Source organism: Oenanthe melanoleuca, chromosome 3, assembly GCF_029582105.1.
Source record: "Oenanthe melanoleuca isolate GR-GAL-2019-014 chromosome 3, OMel1.0, whole genome shotgun sequence".
Classification (NCBI taxonomy): domain Eukaryota; kingdom Metazoa; phylum Chordata; class Aves; order Passeriformes; family Muscicapidae; genus Oenanthe; species Oenanthe melanoleuca.
Window position 1 is genome coordinate 74,500,633 of NC_079336.1, and position 16,602 is coordinate 74,517,234.

At 34.8% G+C, this 16,602-nt stretch overlaps 1 protein-coding gene across 1 annotated transcript in view; it reads right to left on the reverse strand.

Moving 5' to 3' along the window:
- Positions 1–16,602, reverse strand: part of TTC27 (tetratricopeptide repeat domain 27) — a 112,279-nt gene that overhangs the window by 47,932 nt on the left and 47,745 nt on the right. The window contains exon 10 of the mRNA XM_056488111.1: positions 6,333–6,446. Within this exon, the coding sequence (XP_056344086.1) occupies positions 6,333–6,446 (114 nt within the window). The remainder of the gene's footprint in view (positions 1–6,332; positions 6,447–16,602) is intronic.

The following is a 16,602-nucleotide window of genomic DNA, read 5'->3' on the forward strand; positions in this document are numbered from 1 at the left end:
TTCCCAATCACTTGGATCTGGGGGAAGAAGATACAACAGCAGTCAGAGCTGAAAAACAGACCCTCTGCAAAGACCTCTTGCATCAGTTCTGCTTTCTGTTTTTCACTAAAGGGGGACGTAAGGACAAGAACGGAGAAAGAAAAGAACAACTATCACCATCAAATTCAAGTTGAATTACAATATAGGAGAAGCAGACAACTGCCTTGAGATAAGGCAGAATCAGGTTTATAATACCTAGCATATGTGCTGGACAGTGTGACTTGTCTACTAGCACAGGGGTATTTCAAAATTTGATTTGTTAGCTCACTTTGAGATACCTATCTCCAGATCTGCAATGATACATATGACATAAAATTATAAAGATTCATCTATTCAAATTTAGCAACAGCTGTATGTCTTCATCTATTCAATTTAGCAATAGACAGGAATAGTGTCTCCTCCACGGCATCTGGTCTGTGGAACTAATTATTTTAATTGTTTAGTTTGTTGAATCAGAGCTTATAACATTTATGCCTTCCAGAGCAAAGTTTAGGCAGAATGATGTGAATGTTGTGTTCTAGTACTTGTATTTTTCTTTGCAACTTCCTGTCATTACTTCATCTATAAAAGAAGTGTAGTATTACTGTTCAATATGGCTCAAGGATTCTCCTATCACCACCTTTCAAAATGTCACAACACTGAGTGAAGAGAATCTAAAAGGAGAAAAGTCTTTAGAACTAAGGCTCAATGGGAAACATTTGGAAAAAACAGAGGTTTCATATTTTTGGTTTCTTTTAGAAAGTGCATTGACATTGGAAGTAGAAGAGCTCAGGTGTTGAAAATAATTGTCAAGAATAGTTGAGAAAATATAAGAAACTTTAGCGCAGAAAGAATGGTTTCATTCTTTCCCCCATATCAGCTAATAGCATTGACCCAAGCTGGTAAAACTAAGAGTGCAGTAGAAAATTTCTAGGCAGAAATCATTACCTGGAAAATTAAACTACTCAATATTCTCTTTTTTCTAGTGGTACAAAACCATTTCAATCATTCCTGAGTAACTCTTGGCAGACTGGATCTCTGATTCCTCCTCCTCTCTGTCCCTTCCCAGCCACAATCACATAGAAGAGAAACAGAAGGAGTCGAGCACCACCACATTAATTATTTTGAAGTGTGCTAATAAGTTTGGTGTATCCTCAGACTCAGTTGTGTCCTGTAACATCTTCTATCAAATATGTCATATGTTTAAGCAAAATTAAATACGTTCTGGAAATATGTGCCTTGAGACTGAAGTCATAACTATCACCAAGAGGTCACTCTCTTTTGAGATTGTTTTCTGAGGTAATAAGGTTTATTTCTAGTGTTCTGGAGACCTTGTGATCTTGCACAGAATTCAGTAAGGAATGGTTTTATAAGACACCTGGCTTTTCTCATCTTTTTAAACACTTTTTGGAACATGTGTTCTAATAATAAATACAACTCATAATAGTTAAGAACTGTTGGGATATCAGTGCAGGATCTCACAGGACAGAAGAGGGCTGTCATCCACTTATTACCCTCCTGAAGGAAGTGATTTATATCTCCCTCAGTTCGTCAGTACATCTCAGATCCCAGTAACTTTCCACTAAAACTTTCAACTTCCTGTGAAACAACTTTATTAAATTAATTTTTCTCTTCCTTCCTCCCCTCCCCCATTCCACCCACAACTAAAAGCAAATATTAAAATATTATTTAATGTACCCCTAGAGTTCAAGAGGGGAGTTAAAGAAGAGAAACAGGAACTCCTAGTACAGGGTTCTAATAGTTTTGCTGAACAGACACCTTGGTTATGCTACATGTCTCTCTCTACTACTCCAGCTGTGGCTTGAGAGGCCTGATCAGAAAGATATATGACTTGAGAAGGAAAAGAACAGGGAAAAATCTGCTTGCCTCAAATCTCTCTGGATGAGTCTTCTGGGAGGAAGACTGCTCCCCTCTCCTTTTTGAACTCTTCTCTAAAATGTTGAATTTGTCCAATGTAGAACAACGATCAAATAAAGAAAAGCAGAACAAGCAATTTGGCAAGAAAGTGACCATTTAGTTTCGAAAATAAAAAGGATATATTTCTATGATAAATGACATAAGTTTCTTGCATAACCATTTAAGGCCCATCAATGTGAAATTAAAACAGAAAGGTTGTGTTTAAGCTCATAAAGCTCAAGACACCAGTTCTTTTAGAACTCTATCAGCCTTTCCTTTTTACAGATGCATGTAATTATTTTTCAGATTTGAAAGAACTGAACACTAACTAGCATGTTTCTTTAGTAAGAACAATTTAAACAAAAAAATTCCCTTTTTTATACACACAGAAAAGCATTAGTTTCTGGAGAAAATGACACTCTGAAGTATTATTTAAGTGCAAATTAAAGGGCAGTTGACAGAATTCCCAACCACATACATCTGTGTATGACTAAGGATATAAAACGAGATCTCATGTGACCTTTCAATCTTAGGCATAATGATTAGCCTATAATATTGCTAGTCTGCTCCCAGCTCTCCTGAAGTCTTATTAAAACACCCTTTTCAAGACACATTTCTCTGCCCCAACAGGCAAATTCCTCTAGTGCCAAGAAAAGCAAGCAGGAGGGAACCGTATGAAATAGCGCGTATGTTGTACGACGTGCTAGGAAAGCCGAGCCATCAGCTTGCAGGCATGCTGTCACCAGGTGTAACGAGCAGCAGAAAACACAGTCAGAAAAGGGGCCCATAACAAGCTGATAAAAGCTGCAAATGTAGAGGTAGCCAGTGTAGCCACCCAGGTTAGGGTAGGATACACCTGGGTATATCCCAGGTAGGATAAACCTGAGCAGGCTGCTGGAGTACCAGGCACACGGCAGCTTTGCCACTTTCACTGCTGGCATAATTCAGCAGTAAATGATGGTTTTGTTCCTACCCCACCATCCTTGGTACAAAGGATGGCATTTTGATTTATTTTGCTTCATTCTTAGAAAACTACTTTCAAATCCACAGAAATGGAAGAGTAAACCTATTTCATATATCAAGAAACTACAATGGGATGATACTCTATCTGTTTTGAACTGGTTTGGTCATACGTGGGTAGGTAATTTTTTTGTTTGTTTGTTTTTTTAGATCATCCCTCACTTTTCTTTTTCGTAGCTTCTTGACCACTCAAAATTCCTTCTTTTCCCTCCCATCCCTTTACTTGAGCTCTGACTGCACTTTCAGAAGTAATTTGTGGCTTAACAGCTTAGTCCAACCCATCTTCCACTATTAATAGTTTCTGAATTACTTTCAACAAAAGGTAGGTGAAGACCCTCAGACTGATAGAGCAATAGCAAGTTTCTGGTTTTATCAAAAACCTTCCCCATTTGTTCCTGTTTTTCCCCTCCCATTTTTCTTTCCACCCTAGTATTTCTTACCCTCCTGGATCTCCACCCAAAAGGAGGAAAAACAATCGCACAACCTTAAAAAAATCATACTGCATCCAGAGACACATTTTAGTTGGCAGCACCTTGATCCGCAATTCTCTCTCATGTTATACTGGTCATGACTAAATATTCTAGTGGAATGTAATATAACTAGTTTAGCTTTCAAACGTTGTTTCCTTTTCTTAGAAAAATGGCTGAAAAAAGTACAAGCTTTGGAAATCTTTAACCTTAGTTTTGTAGATCCAAACTCCATTTAAGCAAAAACTGGACAGAGACAATCCACAGCATCCAGAAAAAGTTAAGGAAAAATGTATCTCCTCCTCACTTGCAGTTAGCTACTAGCTGAAGTACATTCCAGGGTACCCAGAATAATAATTTTAAAAATCATTCCAAAGACTGCATTATCTGTAGTTCAGATTTTTAAAATAATCAGAAAAAGGTTTTGAAAATGATCATTCCAATTCCTCTTGAAATTTTTCAACTAAGGGAAAAAAAAAACCAACTTGAAAAAATTTATGAAAACTCTTTAGCATAAAGTATATAGGGATATATTTAATATTTGGAGTCTGACAGTTAACTTTAACTAATATGACCTCATTTGAAAATAGTTAAAAATATTTTAAAGTAATTAAAATAATATAAACAGACAGTCCTACAAAAAAAGATAGTTGAAAAACACTTTCTTTGACAAAACTGCAATGTAGTCAGGTTTGCTTTAGGACTGAAAAGTAGCATATGCCTACTCAGCAATATTCATTTTAAAAGATGTTTACCAGCTGCAGACCCAACACAGGAGTAGGTGAGGGTGGAAATGGGGAAAGGAAGAAAAATTAGAGTAGAATAATGCAGGAGAGTCCCAGCATCTGCCAGCATCTGTTAAGTTAGAGCCTGTAACGGCTCATGCACTTTTCAGACAACCCTAAAGAATGCAGAAGATTTAGTTTACCATGTCTTATTCAAGGTGTTTTACAAAAATTTTTATAATTCCTTAAAAGATTGATATTGCAAACAATCCCATTTACACTTCTTTCCTTAATCTACTATAACTAATCTTGCTACAGCACTCTGAACTAGGAAATCATGAAATTGTGAAACAAGAACCCATTAAATCCATTTGTATCAACATTCTGTGGGTCTGAAATCCCTTTTCTACTGATAAACAGCTGCAGAATTCACTCGTTCTTTGGCATCTTAATGAAAATTATACATCAGCATCTTAATGATGATATCAAAATATATCAAAAATGACTTGTGCTATGTATGAAAATAACACCATTCATGGTATATTTTCTGATTCCTTCTTAGCACTGTTAGAAACACTGATATTAAAAAAATTCTCATCTGATGGAACTCAGGAATGAAAACCTTAAATGGAAAGTTATTCAAGTTATTTGATTAATTTAGCACATACAAATCATAAAACTACTTTTAACTATTTTTAGAAACCGAGCTTGTTACCATCAGATCAACACAAATATGCAATTATATCCAAATGACTAGTAGGCTTAATGAAAGAAAACATTAATGCATTAAGATTAAAGGGAATATTTTAAACCACAGACTCTGACTGTGGGGTCACTTCCCAAAATGTCACAGCCCATGCTAATCAAATCCGAAGTCAGATAAATGGACTTACTAAGAGAACCCCTTCATGAAGACTTTTGTCATGAGACTGTCAAACTGTCTAATATAACAATTACCAGTACTCAGGTTTAATCAAGCTAGACAAATACATTGGAAGCACTCCAACTGTTTTATGGCTTAGGGCATCAAGGATCCTGAGATCACTTCCCAAGTGCTGTCAGATTCTACATCTCTCAGATTTGGAATTCTGGCTTCCCTGACAGTCTCCTAAGACCACAGGAAATTCCACTACAGCAACTCCATGTCTTCATCAGCAAAAGAAAAATGCAGCAGCATATCCAATACGCCATCCTTCAAAGACTCATGCATCATAATGGTTTTAATTGAAACATCAGCTTTTCTGGATTTATGGATGCACCATAATGATAATTTTTTACATTCCTTGCTGTTTTAGCCAGCAAGAGTGTTGCTTGACAGACATACACAAATGCCTGCTGTTCATGTGAGACAACAAGATTTAGCTGTACAAAGATGACAAAGGGCTAACAAAATTGTAATATGAAGAATCTGTAATAAAAAAGAATCTGAAAGAATCTTAAAGAATCTTGACAAAGTCTATAGCCCTTTCTTTTGAAAAATTTATTTTTTAAAAGAAATCCTACTAGATGATACATTTCAGAATTTTAACATGCCTTTTTTGTATTTGAAAAAACAATCTTCTCTTAGTTCGGACTGAGATTATTTACATAATTACTGCCTCACACTTGCAATACAAATAGTAATCAGCAACTATCACATTAAAATGGTAAATTGAAATTGCTGATTTATTCATGAATGTGTTTCCTTGTTCTCATAATACCAATGACTAAATACAAGTAGCAGTGTTTTACAGAGATGATTAACTTGAGAAAAAAAAAATTGAAAAATTTGATAGCAGTAGCAGCTTGACATTCAGGAACATCTACATATACTCCTCAGATCGTAAGTCAGAAACTACAGGTACAAAAATAGATTTTAATTTCAATCTTCTAAAACTTGTCATGTTTTTGAAAGTGATGATTCATTACTTGTACGTTTAAGCTTATCTTATGACTAGCAGACACAGAAGGATTTGTGGTTTATGCATCTAATTTAGAGACATAATTAGAAAATTATCTCGTACAGTTTGCAGGGAGGAACTGCAGAACATCATAACTCCTGTATTTGATTACAAATATATATAAATTATTATACATATACATATATATACATATATATTATATATATATATATATACATATATATTATATATTATATATATATACACACACACACAGATATAATAAGGTGGCTCAGAAGTCTTACCTGAGTCTGCTTCATTGCCCGTTCCATCCTGCGAGTGCTTCCTTTCTCCAGTTTGGTCCGAAGGAGTAAGGCTGATGTCTGAATGGCCCAGAACTTTGGCTGGGAGAGCAAACACTGCAGAGAAAAAGAACATTTTGTTATTACTTCACTTTTAAAAACATTGAAGACAGTGAAGTTTCTAATAGTGGTCTCAAGCATGAATGCTGTTTCATATTCTGAAAGTCAAATATGTGGCTGGAGGATTTCTTCGATGAACTGAGGGCTGTACAAACCTTAATCTATTTTCAACGTAAAATGTGGCCTTCTCAGTTATGCAATGCTGTGTTTACCTGTACCCATATGGCACACAGACCAAACTGCACAAATTAAAATGGTGACTCAGAATCAAAGGGAAATACATAATTTGATCCTAGGCTGAATGGCTCAGCCTTCTCCACACCTGCATACTGGGTAGCTGTAGACAGCTGCAAGGATCCTACTTCTCAAGGCTGAACAAATCTCTTGGCCTCCTCTCATATCCAAGACCCACGTTAACAGCACTTCCACATGAAAAATGTTGAAGTTGCTAAGAATCTGAAGAATATTAATTAAACTAGAACTTGCTATGACTTGAGTATAACAGGAAGAATTTTTTACTTCAGTAGATGTATAGGGAATAGGGAATAATCTATGTAAGCAGCTTTCCTAAAATAATTTTATCACTTGGAATACACTGCACTGACACCAAGAACTTGGTGCCAGTCTCCAACCACTGATTTTTAGGGAAGTCCAATAGAAGACATGCAGCCAATACACTTTTGGTATCTTTCAATAATTTACAGACTGTCTGGATTCTTTCTGGTATGGTTTTAGAGAGAATATAGCATTTCTAAAAAGTGAGACAGCAGGAAAGCTTCCTTGCTTATTTTATTGACACTGCAAATACAATCCATCTTCTCTGAGAAAATATATTTGTCTATAGATATTTGTAGACTGGAGAAAAAGCCCCAGTGTTTTTTTCGTTCCTCTCAAAGATCTCCCAAAGCATTAAAAAACCATAATTTGCTCATGGTTTGTGTTTAATGCCCGACAAATTTCTGTCATGTTGTAATCTGGGTTTTGTCCTCCCTAGTGATTTCAAAGGAAAGGAAGCAGAAAGAAACAATCTAAAAAAAAAAATTTCTCCAAACAAAACTACAATAGGAAGAGAGGCAACAGCAAATGAAAGCATAAATGAAGGCAGTGCAAAGGCACGCACAGCCAAACACTTCAACTAACCCTAACCTTTGTGACCAAGAATCTCTGCACCAACTCTTTCATGACTTCTACTCAGTATTAGATTAAGAGGTACCCAAAGGCTTCTATACTGTCCTCTGTGTTCTGATTATCTGGAATTACAGAAACACAATCATAACATTCTCTATTCTGTAGACTTTCAAGTGCCCTTTTACAAACTATGATCACTACATCTGTTAACCAATGTATGTTCTAGTTCTGAGAGCTCATCTCTCTCCTGTTTCATCAAACTTCAGTCAATACCTATTGTAGTTTGGTCTTGAGACCAAAGCAAAGCTTTCCTAACACAGGACATTGGTGTCTGAGTTTATTTTTTAGCAGCCATACCAGGTAACTGCTAAATCAAACACCTTAAGGATTTACTAGGGCAAATACTTGAACAACCTTTACTTTACCTTAAAAGTTTATTTTGTGGGAAGGTCACCTTCTTCCCCATTTTCTCCACTATTATAGTATTATATATATAGTATACATATATATATATATATATACACACACAGTATATATAGTATAGTATTCTGTCATACTATTTGATTTTTTACTTCAAGGGGTTTTTTTCTGTGCTACCTGGTGGTAGATACTAGTATTAATTTTGCAAAAGAACAATAACAACTAAAAGTCTAGGCTAATAACGCTCCTAAAGATATTTTCAGGTCTGATTACTGCCCTTGTCCAGCAGCAGAGCCCTTGCTCTCTCACTGGCTCACCTTAGCAATTGCCTCATGGAGGGCAGAGGACAAAGTTTCTGTGTCTACAGCATCTGGCTCTGCAGGAGACTGGCAACCCAGGAAAGCCTCTCCTCTGTCTCTGAGTGCACCTCCCACACCACCTAAGCAATGATTTAAGCAAGCGTGCTGCATGAGCTGTGTATAAAGTCAAACAGGGAGGGAGGAAATCTGAAGATAAACAGGGTGGAAGAGAAGCAGAGATAATTACATTTCACTCCTCTGCAGGAGCAACGACAAGTTGTATTTACTTTTGAAAGGTATTCTTGAAATAAAATGAAAGGTATACCTGCCGTAAAATTACAGAAGAAAAATTTAAATTTTCCAACAATTTTATTGATACAAAAAAAAAATTACAACTGTGAAAGACAACAAGAAGCAGACCTAGTTTTCACTTAAATAAGTACTTGTAATTTTATACTTGTACAGAGCTCACAGTCCTGTGCCAAAATTCAAATGCTCACCTTTTCTAATGCCTGATTATAATGTTCAAAGTGCCACAAAAAAACCAAAATAATACATGCGTAAAGGAAACAAATATTTATACTTAAAAACTGTAAAGAATAGTTTCAAAACATCTAACCATAACTATTAAGCAAGCTTTAATCTTATACCCAAAATGTCCAAGTATTCCATATAATAAATATTTTCTCATAAGATCCAAAGCTTTATATTTTCACCTGAAGCTAAATCTAGACTCTGTTAATAGGAATATAGGTTAAAATATAACATCTGAGAAAAAAAAAACACAACTTAATCAAGATCATGCAAGTTTTGTCAACATACTTGAAAGTTCATTATATTGCACCAAAGGCAGCTAAGAAAATTAACAAAATAATTCTGAAGCAAAACCACTATTGAGAATCTTCACAAGTTATCTTTGTTCTTACTTTAGGGAAAGAACAATAAAATAAGAGAAACACATGAAGATTAGACAGGGTGAGAAGAAATGAAAGGAAATAAGGCTATGAAACATTTTTTGCACAGAATAGATATTTTCACATGGGAAAACTCATTCTTCCAATTCTTCCACACATTTTTTCCCTACAAACAGTATCATCCTCTCCCATCATATCAGAATGTAAAAAAGGAGATGACCAAAGTATTACACATATCAGAATATTTCATTCAATATATCTTCCTTATATGACATTCAAATGAAACAAGATGATGCTGCAAGTCTTAGTAACAAAGTAGTCCACTATTGTACAACACTTACAGTATCCTTATAACTACGTAAGAACAAAAGGCAAGTCCTTGGAACAAAACGTCTCCAGGCAACCTGTTCCAGATTGCTCAAGGAAGTTATCGATGCCTATCCGTGGATGTGTTCAAGGCCAGGCTGGATGGGGCTTTGAGCAACCTGGTCTAGTGGAAGGGGGCCCTGCCCATGGCAGCCTTTAAGGTCCCTATCAACCCAAAACATTCTATGATTCCAAGTAATACCTGAACTGTGAGATGGATAGATTACATTAGTAATGAGACTCAGATCAAACTTAGCCACGGATTTCTGTCAAACCCAAAAATCAGGTACTATTTATGAATGATTCAGCCTCAGTATTCAGAATTTAACCTAGGTGTGAAGCACTCCTTCATCACTCATTGAACTTTCTGCCAGAGAAACGGAGAAAGAACTGTATCAGTCAGTCACAACTCACAGAAGGTAAAGATTGGTCAAAGCAACTTTTCTGCTTTCCTCCATCTACTATTTTAAAAAGTTGGAATTCCCATAGGAATTCTACTTGACATCAAAGTCAGTAAGACCTTACTTGGGCATATAAGACATGCTAGAAAACCTGGAATGGGTAAAGATTATTCTTGTTAACTGAAGCTGTAATTAATTTTAATGTTTTCTAATTTTTCTTTATGATAAATCTATGCAGTAAGGCTATTCTTTAACTCCTGAATAAACTGTCAGTAGCCCAGCAAAGTACTGCAATTGCTATGATGGAGTTATCATCTGAAAATGGACTTGTCAACTGAGCAATTCTAATTGAAACCAGTCGTGGAATTCCTGAGAATTTGCACATCAGTCCATCAGTGAACCAAAAATATTCTGCTTATTGACCAAATTGCCAGGATGTGGTGAAATTATTTAACTGAAGTCACAGGCAGGAGGCATCCTGAGGATTGCTCTGTTCCTCTGTCACGCCTCCAAAGACATGACCTAAGTTCAGATTCAGCTCAGGTTATTTGCTAACATATTTTAAGTACAAACAAACAAGCATAGAACACTGGGGAGGATTTAGAGAAAAAAAAATAAAAATATTCCTTTTTAGTTCCCTTATATTATCCATTTCAGTTAATATACTTCAGGAGCTTTGTTGTTTACTTTTCAAAAAAACCACACATTAAGATTTCCAAATTATCCCTTTTGGATTACTTCATGTCCACTTATCAACAGTCTTTGTTTCATATAACCATGTATGTATTCATTTGATGATTTTGAGTAATTCATTCAGGTAACTACCATGAAACCCTTATTTCTTCAATACATCCCAAGGCAAAAAGGCCAACTTTTAACTTGTTCTGTGCTTTTCTGTAAAATGAAACACTACCACGGCATCTTTTCCACATTCTATATCCTGCACAATAGTCAGGTGAGTACATAAAAAAACCCACAAGTATGACTGGGGCATGAACAGGGAAAATGTGCATTTGTCTTGTATACCTGTTAATCTCTGGTGAATGACTTTATTACTGAAAGCTAACTTAAAAGTGTTTAATTTGTTTTTATGTACACAGCAAAGAATTGGAAAAACTTCTATGGAATTCATGACTAAGAACAACAGAAAAAATCCAGTATGATATGATGGAGAATGTGATTTGCTTTCCACATTTTTCTCACCTGCATAATCTGACACTTAAGTTTCTGTATAACTAATGCAAGTTTTTCTTCTAAAATGTCATGATCAAGTTACACTTATTTAATTTGAAGTTTTTTAAAAATTTCTTTTAGCACTAATCTGGTGACGGAAAAGGCAAAATGATATAAAATTAAAAATAATAACGTAGAGAAAAACCTGAAAGATGACACATTATTGTGGAAAACTTCCTTACATTAAATCCATGTTTTTTCAACAGAACAGTATTTCATGAAAGATACTACTTGAATTTCTGGAAAAAAAGTATATACAGAAAACTCTGCCCTGGAAAGCAGCTAAAGGAACTTCATGAGACTACTTCTAGTTGCCTAAGAAAGATTAAAGCAATCCAAGGCCCAGAGGAATGCTAAAATAATAGAAGTTTAGAGAAAAGTCTCCTAAAAATATTAACTCCTTTACTAACCAAGCTCAAACACAGATGATCTGCAGTAGTACTGGCAGCATCTGGTTGAAATGGGATTTGTAACTTTAAACAATAATTCTGTTAGAACCCTATAAGTTAAAATAAAGTACATTTGTGACTAAGTGGTTTCCAATACCAGTGCACTTTTTATGTTTTAGTGAAAAGCACAATTATCAAGAGGGCAAGAAAAATACTGAATTTCTAGTTACAATTAAGCAGCAGAACCATGGCTTGGCAACAGAACAAGCCAGTCAGTATGATCACTTTTAGCTTTTCTGCTCAGTAGGAACATGTAAAAATTTCCTGTTGGCTCAAACAGATCAAGTATGTTCAAATCAAGTACACATACCTATTCTGTACATTTTACAAATATTTTAAAATAAATAGGAATCAAAAGAAAATTTGATTATATGGCATCACTAGCAAATGTACGACACTAAGTTTCATAGAACTCAAATTCCTCCTAGTAGTGTTTTTATTCTTATCACAAAACTCAGCAGTCCTTCAGTGACCACAAATTAAGAGGAAACTATAACAACTATGCACATACACAAACCCTCAAATTGATAAACAACTAAAATTCATTATTGTTTTCTAAATAGGCATATTTAACTGGACAAGAAGTAATATTAGATGCTTAAGCTGATTCAATGTATGTGCCAAACAATTGCTTTTAAGCACAGAATTCTGTTGTGCTGATGAATATAAATATTTTAATGCAAAAAATTGCTTACCAATCAGTTAAAGGAGTTATTTTATCTCCTATCTTGATTTAAATTAAAAGTTTCTATTTTGCAATTAGCACAGTATACACGCTCTTTATATACAGAAATTAAATTTCTGATAAATCTAAAAATTCATTCAGAATTGCAGAACATTGAATAAAAATTACAATAAAAAGTTTTTTCTTTGATACACAGTAATCCTTAGTTCAGTGCTACCCCAAGACATTGCCTCATTTTGTTTTCTATTGTTATTATACACAAATCTTCTCTGTTATATGTAATGACATATATATATTTACTGCATGTAAATCTCTATATGTATTTTTATGTAGCTGCATTGAAATGGAACCTTTAAATTAAAATGTGTATCTGTAAACACCTGCCTGATTCATTCCAGACAAAGACTTAATGCTGCCATTTCAAAGAGGCTATTGTTTTTTTCACACTAGTAAGGGAGCTCCTCTAGTGTCTTCATAAATCATCATTTATTGAAACTGAATAATCTGAAGTTCAGACAGAAACAACTCCATTCTTCTATACCTAAATATATATATACATATGAAATATTTTTCATTTCTCTAAGGGTATCACCTTAATGCATGACAACCTCACTTTAGGTTAAAAATTCAAACAAAACCTGACAGCCAATAAAGATTTCTTCTTGGACAGTAAATTGGAAGAGGTAGCAACAATACACAACACATCAAATTCAAGCCTATTCTATTCAAGCCTGTTCTGCTTCTACAGGAGAACTTCTTCTCATGGAATCCACGGTACAATCCCCAGTTTACAAAAGGCATCACAAGTACATGATAGTTCTAAACAGACAACAGAGGTTAACTTGGGAACAAACAAATAGGATGATGAAGTAAATTATTTCAAACTGTTCTCTCTTTTAAGCTTCTGTCATCCATAATCATTGGCATTGCAGACAACATTCCCAAATATTTTTGGAATCTGCACCACTACACAGGACAGAAATTTGAGCACCTATAAATTCCTCACCTTCCTAAATATTATATGAACAAGCATTATTTGATTGCACGTGTCAGTAGTTAGGTAAGACACGCTAATGTGGAAAAAAGCCCCATATTTGTGGCATCTCTTAATTTGTTTGACAGCAAACCTTCAGATAAATAATTTCTGGAAACACGAGGATTGCTTTAGGCACGAACAATCAGGCTGCATATTCTCCAGTCACATTTTATTAACTACAAACACCTTCATATTTTCTAAGGTCCAACAAGAAAAAATTACATTAGGATTTCACTCCAGATGATTCTTGTTCCAAATTGACAAATTCTAACCCTATTTGGCATAATTGTGTCATTGGAGAGCAAAACAAACATGATACAGGAGGCAAACAAAAACAGTAATATTTTTATACCTTGAGAATACAAGGCTTCCATAAATACCATGACAGTGGATATGTTCAGTGGCTAGCAGGAAGGAAGAGAAGATTGTCTAATTTATGCAGAAAATACCTCCTATCATGGACTAGCTAAGAGACATTGCAGATTAGATTTTTTTTTAATAGCAAAAAAAGCAACGAAAAACCAAACAGAAGGAATACTTGTACCAGTATGCATTGTAGTTTACTACATCTTTCTTTATCAAGGTCACAAGAACTGCTCAGATTAATAAAAGATCAAAGGCCCTGTTGGTATGTTTAATAAGTATCAAAACCTGTGCTATAAATGTCTTGACACATCTCTTTAATTTCACACTTTCACTAAACACAGAAATCTGTCCTACACTTCCAGTCATTCTAACAGAGTTTTGGATCACAAAAAAAATCAAAATATTATCAACTAATTCTGCAAATTAGAAGTGTATATACATCAACATATGAGCAGCTGTCTTCAAAATTTCTGCCTTTTTCTGTGAAACAGACTGCAATTTTAGGTAGCAACCAAAAGCATCTTCTTCCATCTGGCTTTGACAACTAGAACTTAAAAACCAACAATATGCAAAGTGTTTGGAGTTAGAGATTACTAACTGATTTAACAGTCTTAGGGCAAAACTAGAAAGGATAACTTACATCTTCTTCTTTGTAAACATAACAACTTGCACTATACATTTCAAATTAATTAATAATTCAGGCATTATTCCAAGTCCTGTGTTAGTGTTTCTTTTTCAGTGTTGCATGAGGAAAATGTGTTATTACTTGGTTAGGTCTTAAATACTTTCTTGCCTAACAGCATCTAATATAAATTCTACATGGCACCTTCAGAGCATTATGCCAAGACCTTTGCACTGTAATAACTAAACAAAAAATAAAGCAATGCTTGAGCCTGTATGAAGTGCATTAGCAGAAGTTCTGTATTTTTGTTCATTAGGTCTCTTGGTGTTTCAGTGAGTTGTTACATCATGACAGCATGCTACAGAGTCAATCATGTGATCAACTGTGGTTTTTTTAAGGCCTCTTGAAGTTACCATGATTTAAAAAATTGTTTGACTATCAGTTAGGTAAATGAGAGAGACAGGCAGAAATCCTGAAAGTATTAACGTGACAGAGGAGAAGATTTACTCTCCTACACTGGCTGAGACATCAGCATTTGCACAGTGTCATTTTCCAGTATTCCTTTAATATTGCTTTAATATTCCATATATTTCAGTAGACCACACATTCAGCATATTTTTCCCAAAATCTAAAGCTATTCACCCAACTGTATGACAAAGGTTTATTTTGGTCTGTAAAACTAATCCTGGGACTGTTGAACTAAAATAGCTTTTCACCACAACAGGTGTTAGCTGATCATTAGCAGAACTGGGCTTAAAGCTCTTAAACACAGCCATTAGAAATACCTCTTGGTGTTAAAAAGTCAAGAGCAAGGCCAAAACACCATCAGTGATCTGCATCAGGGGACCAGTTTAATTAGAATGGCATTTTTAAAATCCACTTTGTCTAGTCTTGTCTGGTAGTCTTAGTGCTCAAATTGTAACATTACATCATTTGTAAATGCAGAGTACCTTTTGTTGACTTTGACTATTAAAACAAGAAGACACTATTTGATTTTTTTTTATTGCTATATACTTCAACACGCTTGAATAAGATTTTTTCATATACATAATTTCAGAAGCTTGGATAATTTAATGGATTTGGAGTAAAATATAATTATTAGTGCTTTAAAATGAAACATATGTTTGCACATATATACTGATTACTTTTTTCAGTTTTCTTTTTCCTCATACACACTTTATAAGGCAAAATGTTAGAAACCTCTTAGGTAAACAGTTATTATTTACACTATACTAGACTGACCTAGAAATGAATGCTAGACTCAATAGAGCAGCAATTATATGGCACGTACCTAAAGGGAATTTAATGTTCTCAAGTGCCTCATTTAATCTTAGTCTGCAAGTGACTGACTTTATCACATTTGTAAAAATGTACATTAAATACAATAAATTAAATACAATATAAGAGTTATTTCATAGCTCGCTCAATCAATTCAAAAGTTAGAAGACAAGACTGGAATAAATTTTCTTCTCAGAAAACTTAAAAATATCTCAATACATGAAGACTAATGTAACTTCACTTCAATTGAATTTTCCACAGATTTTTTGACCCCACTCAAATACTGTTCTGTAGCAAATGGGTAGGTCTTGAGAACATTCACCCACCAGTAGCCTCATATTCTGTCCTGCTTATCATTTTAAATATATGGCACTTGTCTTAAGCAGTAACTCTTACTCTTGATATCTACCTTCCAAAGGGACAATTCTTGTTTCTAGGCAACTATGTATGCTAGATCAGTTTGGAAACTGTGCAGGCTTGTGTACCACTTCTGTAGTACCTACAATTCCAAGGAATTAAAAAAAAAAATCAGGCAGGATATTCTGGATGTTAGTTATTATCTGCTCAAAGATATTTGTTACTATCCTTATTAGAAACAGCAAGACACTTCATTATCTTTCTTCATCCATCTCTTCTACTTCCCCTTAAAAGAAAGTAAATATGGTTGGAAAAAACTCAACACAGCCTCTTCTCAGCAACAGACCAACATAATACTCACCAGCAACCATTTCCTTTGTTAGTCAATACTCAGACTCAGCATAGTCAGCTGACTATACAGCTGAAGGTTTCAACTGGGAAAAAGGATGACTTCCCAAAAGAAAACATCCTCAGACTTTACAGCATGTCTGTTCCATTTGTTTTCTTTAGCAAAGGAAACAGAGACAATATTCAGGTAAAATGAGACCCCTGGTCTTAGTTCTTCTAAATAATATTAGTCAGGAGAACACCCAACTTCT